The 8,701-nt window shown below is 41.9% G+C and overlaps 1 protein-coding gene across 1 annotated transcript in view; it reads left to right on the top strand.

Annotated features, from left to right (window-relative positions):
- Positions 1–8,701, top strand: part of RFT1 (RFT1 homolog) — a 43,368-nt gene that overhangs the window by 23,097 nt on the left and 11,570 nt on the right. Inside the window, exons 8-10 of the mRNA XM_025206757.1 lie at positions 3,651–3,701; positions 4,871–5,001; positions 6,893–7,037. Of these exons, the coding sequence (XP_025062542.1) occupies positions 3,651–3,701; positions 4,871–5,001; positions 6,893–7,037 (327 nt within the window). The remainder of the gene's footprint in view (positions 1–3,650; positions 3,702–4,870; positions 5,002–6,892; positions 7,038–8,701) is intronic.

Raw genomic sequence — 8,701 nt, 5'->3', positions numbered from 1 at the left:
GGGGTGGGGAGGCCCTGCAGGTAGGGTGTGGGGCGGGTGTGACCTGTGAGGGGTGGGGGGGCCAGGCGTGACCTGCAGGTGGGGTGAGCAGGGCTGGCATGACCCATGGGTGGGCTGGGAGGGTAGCAGGCATGACCTGTGAGGGGTTGGAGAGGGGCCAACATAACCTGTGGGTGTGATAGGAGAAGCCAGTGTGACCCGCAGATAGAGTGGGGGGGGCAGGCAAGACCCACAAGGGGTGAGGGGGCAGGTGCGACCTGTGAATGGGGTTGTCCTCGCCAGTGAACCTATACCCCCATTCTTCCCACCCCTCCTCCCACCAGGACTTAACTTGCTCAGCTCTGGCAGTGGTGAATGCTGATAAAAGTGGCTGTACCTGGAGTGGCTTGTGGGATGCAGGTTGAGAAGGCTGGCTGGTCGGGGGTGGGGGAGAGGAACAAGAGTAAAAAAATAGCCCAGTTGGGTGGGGGGTGAAAAGAGCAGCCCCTGGGCTGGGGCCAGTGGCTGAGTTTTCCCAGCCCTGGGGCTGTGCAGGGAAAGTACAGAATTTCTATGCACCAGTTTAATATAAATCAAATAAGTTTGATACTTCATCAGTCTAGATGTATCTTAAAGTGGTTTCTGCAATTTTTAGACCAGACTGTGTGCATGGAACTTCTGTTCAGTTACAGTTTTAGACTGCTTGCCAGTCACTGAGACTGGGTCTGTAAGTGTAAGGTTGGCATCGGGACAAGCTAAGTTTAAATTGGGCAGACATTTTGAACCTGATTTAACCTGCGCAAAAGTCTGTACTTAGCCCAAGTGATGTATACTTTTCACATCATTTTTGGCCAAAAGCTTGTCTAATCTCTGTTAGCTTTATGGTTTGTCCAAAAAAATGTCACAAAATACCTTGACTACTCATGTCATTACATTACATAAACTAAGTGTTAAAAATCTCCATGAGCAGCACACATGCAGAATTGTCAGTCTATAATGTCCATTTCTTTGCTTGCAGTAGGTAAATATAGTGTTAAACTGTGTGTAGTGAGATATGAGAACTCTCCTGAGGAAGAACACCTCTCATTGAGGATATTGGTTCCTTTGGAAACTCACAAATAAATGAATTGGCTTAGGTGTCTTTACCTATTTACTCATCCACGGTAGGGCTGTGCGAAATGTTACTGTTCCGTTTCAACTTGCATTTCAACGGAACAGTGTTTCATTTTGAATTTTGTTTGGATTCTAAACTGCTGTTCCGTTTCATTTCATCGAAACAGTTTCGCTGTTTCGACGCTGTTTCAATGTTTTGCCCATAGGCTTTAATGGGGAAGCTCAAAACAGCCTATAATGTTATCATTTCTGGCCTGCTTTGGATGAAACTTACAGGAATGTCAACTTGCATTTCAACGGAACAGTGTTTCATTTTGAATTTTGTTTGGATTCTAAACTGCTGTTCCGTTTCATTTCATCGAAACAGTTTCGCTGTTTCGACGCTGTTTCAATGTTTTGCCCATAGGCTTTAATGGGGAAGCTCAAAACAGCCTATAATGTTATCATTTCTGGCCTGCTTTGGATGAAACTTACAGGAATGGTGTAGCCCCTTCTGAGGGCATGAAGCTTGCCAAGTTTCAAGGAGATAGGTGCAGGGGTTTCAGGGAAACTATCTCAAAGTCTTGAAAGCAAAAAACTCATGTCACGTGTATCTGTTAAGCCACAGCGTGGTCAAAACTGCAGGGGTGGTAGCCCCTTTTGAGGGCATGAAGCCTGCCAAGTTTCAAGGAAATAGGTGCAGGGGTTTGGGGGAAACTGCACCTCAAGCTGCAGACAAGCAAAACTCGTGACATGGGTGACACTGTGTGTTAAAGCACAGCAGGGTGAAAGCTGCGGGCTTGCTAGCCCCTGCTGAGGCCACAAAGCCTGCCAGCTTTCAAGAAGATAGGTGCAGGGGATTCTGGGTTCTGGGGCCTTGCACCTCTAGCTGCTGACAGGCAAAACTCATGACATGGGTGCTTGCGCAACTGTGTCTGTCTTGGGGCACAGGGGGATGACAACTGCAGGCCTGCTAGGCCCTGCTGTGGCCACGAAGCCTGCGAGCTGTCAAGGAAATAGGTGCAGGGGGAGTCTAGGTTCTGGGGCCCTGCATCTCTAGCTGCTGACAGGCAAAACTTGTGACATGGGTGGGTGACTCTGTGTGTGTGTGTGTGTGTGTGTGTGTGTGTGTGTGTGTGTGTGTGTTTCTGTATGTTAAGGTGCACCCTCACTCAACTGACACCAAGGCAGAAAGGGACCAACAAGAGTGCCCCAAACCCCCCCCCCCATAAGAGACAAGAGCCCCTGGCTCGCCACGCACCTTTCTAAGCAGTGGTGGCAGTGGCTCCTTCTGGCTTTTGGCTGCTACTGCCACAGACCCCCACAAGAGTTGGAGTGTAATTCAAACCCTGACGAAGATTGAATACAAATAAGACCTGAATTATGACAGTAAGGTTACATCTTCTGTATGACAGTAATGAAAGCATCTCCTGTACTAACAAGAGAAATAAGTCTTTAAATATTGACAGATAAATGGAAAATACAGATGCTAGTTAATACTCTGTTGTTCTGATTATAAGTCTTCCCTATAAAAGAACTATAAAATCTTACCTGACTTATACATGTACCAAGTCAGATACTTTTTCAGGTTTTTGAAATACTTTTAGTGCATTTCATTCTTTGGGCACTTTCCTTCTTGTTTGATTCACTTGTGGAATTTTGTAAGGTCAATCACAGTTCTTTATCTGTAGTTATTCACTTATATTTTTAGAAGAAGCTATTTTTTCTAAAAGTGAACCTGAAAATGTAGGGTTGAGTTTGTTTTTGTATTGCTTTGTGGTATATTTAATTTGTTTTGAATCTGCTATGGCAAGCTTATGTGTTGATCTCATTGCTTGTGAAAATGATCATACCTTAAATATTTAGTTAAGTAAAAAATAAAGTTCTTTCTATTAGGGCAAACTTATCACTAGTGGATACTTCAGGTTTTGACTAGCTCAGGGACCGGCAGTTATTTTGGGCGGAGGGCCACTTGCTGAATTTTGGCAAGCCATTGAGGGCCGCATGACAGGCGGCCAGGGGCAGATAAATACTTTAATTTTCTAAATTTTTTAGGGGCCCCACAGGCTGGATAGAATGTCCTGGCAGGCCACATCCAGCCCATGGGCCGCATTTTGCCCACCTCGGTCTAGCTTGACCACTTTCAGAAGTGTTTATACAGGGATGTTAAACTCATCCAGCCCTGTGTGCTGGGTGAGCATCTCTGGGCTGGTTTGCAGTGCAGATTCGGCTGTGCCAAAACCAGTGAGGAGGGCTGGTTTGGTAGGGTGTCACATGCTGCACACTTCCTGAGCCAGACCCGTGTCCACAGACCTTCCGATCTAGATTGTGCGGCTCCACAGACTGAATGTGGCCCCCAGGCTGTGTTTGACACCCCTGTATTAATATCTGCAATTTCCAGTGTCTTAAATTCATATTGAGTGTAAGGAGAATACAACTGGTTGTCACTCTGAAAAATGTACTTTTCTCTCTTTCTTTCATTTCTTTTTGACTGTCTCATGCTAGAAAGGCATGAATAAATATTGTGACTGGAGATGAAGGTTAATATTCAGTGCTCCTTTTTATTTTTTAATTTACAGGTGAACGATATGTGATGACTTTTTTGAATGTGTTAAATTTTGGGGACCAAGGTAAGGATACTATTTACTAAATAGTGGCACAAAAATTATTGGTCTTGTGCATTTTCATGAACTTTAAAATTAAAAAAATATATTAGAAAGCTCTTTTGAAATGTAGAGGTGGTCTCTAAACTTTAATTATCTGGTTGTATTTCTCATAGGATGTTGGAGAATTGAAGGATGTATGGAAAGCAGATCTTAGTATTTTGTGATCCAAGCCTTTAATTCTGGTTTTCTCTGGATTAGATTTTTTTTCTTATTTGACAAGGCAACGATACTAAATGACTTGCCATAAAAAAGTAATACGACTGTTGTCATTATAATCTTTGCCTCGACTTTAGGTTTTTGCTGCCTAAGTTTTTTCTTTGAATCTTTGTTAATTGGATTTACTTTTTTATCTTCAGCCACGGTAGCTTTGGGCGGATAAACAAAAAAAAAATGTTTGTATGTACTTTTTCTACATTGCACATGGTTACATAGTAATGACTTGGCGAACTCTTTGCAGTCTTTCTTATTTGGGGGACAGGATGCCATTGTTCCTTATTAAAACTTATTCACAATTTGTCTATTCAAAAATGAAATATTTTCAAGGGCTAACAGTTGCCAGTATATTTAGCCTCCCAAATCCTTTTGCATATTTACTTTTCCTCCCTAGAAATGCATCTACTTTTCAATATAAATGTTAAGATTGAGTGATATTGACTTAGGCTGCTCATAGGCATGGGAAAAAAAATCCCGTGCTTTACTGGGAGAGGCATCATGTTAGTTTGATCCTGTTCCACAGTGTCTGTATAGATAGGGTGCTTCAGCGGGGCTTTTTAGCACTTTTATCTAATAGCTGATTCAATCAGCTATTAGATAAAAGCACCAGAAAATCCCACTGAAGTGCTTGATTTATACAGACATTGGGTGAGCTAGGTCAATGCCTCTTCTGGGCATGCACTGGGCTCAGTGTGGGGACTCACTGAGTTTAAAGTAAAGCACTGGTTTGTTTGTTTTTTTATGTTTGTAAGCAGCCTTAATGTCTGTTTACCAAAATTACCAGTTTAAAAGGAATTTATGTTCATGTAATTTTATGGAGGGGGAAATGAAAAACATAAGATGATAAGAAACTATTTAGTGGAGGTTATTTCTCTCTCTCTAGATGCTTTTTTTGCCCCTACCCCTTTTTTTTTTTTAAGGCATATATGACATAGTGAATAACCTTGGTTCACTGGTGGCCAGATTTGTCTTTTTGCCAATAGAGGAGAGTTTTTATGTTTTCTTTGCTAAGATCCTGGAGAGAGGGAAAGATATAAAGCTACAGAAACAGGTAGGTAGTATTTTGTTCTATTACTATACACTATAAAACTGTCTAAATTGAAGAGAATTCTAATATTATAAAAGCCTTAGTCTGTCCATCCATAACGCTTTATTCGCACTCTGATTAGTTGTCTGAAACAACTAACCATAGTGCTTCAAGACCATTCCGGACAGGTGGTGGCGGCAGAGCGTCGCTATGATGGCGGGGACAGAGCGAGGGTGTGAGGCCAGCGGTGCCCTCTTCCCCCCTCCTACTCCTTGGAGGTGGCAGCGGGTAGAGTGGGCTTGGACCGCAAATGGTGGAGGGGGTGGAGTGACCCTGGGCCCCAGGCCTGATGTGGTGGGGAGGAGAAGGGAAGAATGGACCCAGGCCTGACATGGTGGGGGAGTGGGGAGTGGGGCCGCACCCCAAATAGGGTGGGGAAAGAGGGAACAGATCTGGATGGGGGGAGGGAGGGGACACGGGGCTCCGTCCCCACTCGTGCCCCTCCCCTCTCCAAATCATCCTTGATGGGCAGTTTGCTTGTAGATTATAAATTTTATGCCATCTCTTATGGAAATAAATTTGTTTCAATATCTAGGAATAGAGAAAGGGCATGAAAGTTGTGACGAAAATATATTCCTCAAAGACTGGTAAAATTAAGATGCTGACATTTTCTTTAGGAAAGTTCCTGTATATCTTGTAATAGAATGAGTAAAACTTAATCATATGTTTAAGTTCTTGGAGGATGTGAACTAGAAAAAACAGAAGAAAAAGGAAAAACCCAATAAAAGCAAAGGACTGGGGAGAGATACAAGAGAATAGACTGGTAACATGCTAATTTTAAATAAAAAATAAAGTGAGCTGAATAGCAAGGTTGAATCTAAAACGTTCTAACCAGTCTCACTTACACTGCACTCATAGTACTCCACATACCTCATGCAGTCGTTTTACAGGTTGTCTACACATGGGCGACACTGGAAAAACAAAACATTCTTCTGTTTATACTTTCAGAGAATTGTACATGAAACTCTGCACAACATAATCTGTTGAAAAAATGGGGATGTAAAGCAGCTTTGAAAAGAATTTAAATAGGCTTCAGCTTGGCTACTTAAGCTAATGAAATAGTAAATATTGGTCTGTAACTCCCTTCGTAATAACACAAGAATGAAGGGGGCACTGTATACGTGTTCTTTACAGGTCTACTCTATATATGAAATTCTTGAAAGCATGGAATTCAGTTTGTGAATCTGGAGATACTGCACTTGGATAATTTTATTTACAGTAATACTTGTGTGTTAAAACAGTTAATGGAATTGCTGTCTTTGAGGCATTGATGGTTGCATAGGTAGCAAAGGGTACTTGTTCTAATGTACATACAGCATTGTATAGTTGGCCCAGTGCATTATGAGTTGTCATATTTTTGTCTTGTGCCTAGTATAGGCCCCTTGAGACAGGACAGTACTGTTCACATAGTACTTGTTCTGGTATGGGAACTTCTGTATCCCTATATGGCAGGAAAAATCCCAACTCACTTTATGGTCTTAAGCAAATATCTTACTTTACTTTTCAGTTTGCCAGCTTAATCCTTGCATACCTGCAATCGCACAAGTGTTGAGGGTAAACTAGTATCTTTACAAGGCTTTCAAAATATAAAGCTCTATGATATCTGACAAGTATAAGTTTGTTAAAGGTTAACTTGATTCTTTTAGGTGGAAGGCAGGGTGTGCTAGACCCTTAGAGACTAACTGGTTAAAAAAGGCATAAGCTTTTATAAACTGTGTGTCAAGGTAGCTCAGGACTCCACAACAGCTGTAGAAAATTAATTAATTTTATTTTTCTGTATGTGAAAATGGCTATTGGAATAAACAGCAGAATACTGTGGTTTTTAATTTACATAGTTCATCAAAATGTTTTCTAGGATGATATCGGTATGGCTGCAACTGTATTAGAATCCCTGCTGAAGCTTGTACTACTAATTGGCTTGACCATTACAGTTTTTGGCTATGCCTATTCGCATTTGGCTCTGGACGTTTATGGTGGTCCAATGCTCAGTTCAGGAACAGGTAATTGATTGCTTCTTTCTAGTTTTGGAACTTCCTGAAAAAAGGCTTCAGACTTACCCATTTTGTCAGTCAAGGGCAAGATTACCTAGTGGGGAAAGACTTATGTAAAGAGTCAAATATGAGGAAGTAAAATTTATTCTGGGACCAGTCTTAAATGTGTACACAAGTAATGTTATTTAAGTGATTAGCTTGTAAAATTCAATGGGATGTTCATGTGAACTAGGTTATTTACAAATGTATGTACAGAGCCACGTACAATGAAGGCATCTTCCTAAATATGTATCCTAACATGACTTGATATCCTGATTATTCTGGGATATAGTCAGGTTTTTTTCCTTTTAATTGTTTCATGCTGCTGCTGTTGCTGCTGTCTGGATCAGCAGCAGGTGTGGTGTGTTTGGGGACAGTAGTTAGGGCTGGTTATTGGGCAAGGGATCAGGCAGCAGGTTGGGGATCAAATGGAGAACTGAGAGGCAGTGGAGGTTGGGGATGGGCAACAGCGTGGGTCAGGGATTGTGTGGAGGGGAAGGTGGCAGGGTTACTGGCATGGGGGCCTAGTGGTGGGGGAGCAAGTGTGGGCATCAGGCAGCCTGCTCATTCCATGCCCCCTTCCCTGCCCCCCTCCCCCTGGCATTTGGAGACAAATTTAAGACAACATTCCAGGAATTAGATTCTATAAAGGTAAAATTTAAACACATTTGAATTGTCCATTTATAGAATCTTATTACTGGGGGGTTTCTTAAATTCAAAGTTATCTTGGATTTGGGTAAATATTGTACTCCTTTGAACTGAAAGAGAAGGACTTACCAGAGTGAAACCTTGCTCTGTTAATTCCATCTTTGGGAGCGGAGTTGTACATTTTGACAGATTAATACTATAGAAGTATGAAATGTGGGCAGTTGTTTTTTAATGTGCTTATCGGTACAGGTTCACATATAGGGGGTTTTCAGGGTACACTGAACAGATTTCCAAGATAGATGTAGAATTTTGACCTTACTATATTTTCCTGCATACTGTGTGTACCCTTTCCCCCAAAATCACCTGCTGGACATTGGACTCCATATTTAAGGTAAAAGCAGTTTCTGCAGCTCACCCTCTGTCAGGGAAAAGAGAAAATGTGGCACGTGCTACACAGTGGGCATTATAGTGATCTTTCCCTCAACAGAGGCTCATGCTATAGAAACTGTTTTTCTAAAGTGGAACCAAGCCCTGTTTGCTGGGGCAGAGGCTCTTGCTAAATTAGCTGGGTGAGCCCTCAAATGACTCTGCAGGTGTTGCTGTTGTGGATCAGGTTATCAATTGACCTAGCTGTTCACCCAGCTTAGGTGGAAAAGAGAAAAGGGGTTGGGCAGTTTGACTCAGCCTGCAGCACCTGCAGCTATGATTTTAACAGAGCAGCCACAATGTTTTGTTCTTCCTTTACTGCATTTGCCTGTTTTCTTTAAGAAAATTCTGTACTTGCAAGTATGTTCAAGAAATGATTTTTTTTCTTCATTCTGACTTTCAAGAACAAGGTATTTATATCTTATTTTGTATGAATTACCAGTTCAATTAAATATTAATCTAGTTCCCTCTTTAGAATGGTTTCGATTTTTTTTTTTGAGAAGTTGTGTGTGTGTTTCCTTTGTGTATTTTGGCCCAAATACATACCGTATTTTTCCACA

The sequence above is a fragment of the Alligator sinensis genome, unplaced genomic scaffold (genome assembly GCF_000455745.1).
Source record: "Alligator sinensis unplaced genomic scaffold, ASM45574v1 scaffold78_1, whole genome shotgun sequence".
NCBI lineage: Eukaryota > Metazoa > Chordata > Crocodylia > Alligatoridae > Alligator > Alligator sinensis.
Note: the sequence above shows the minus strand (reverse complement) of the source record. Positions and strands in the feature narration are given on the sequence as shown.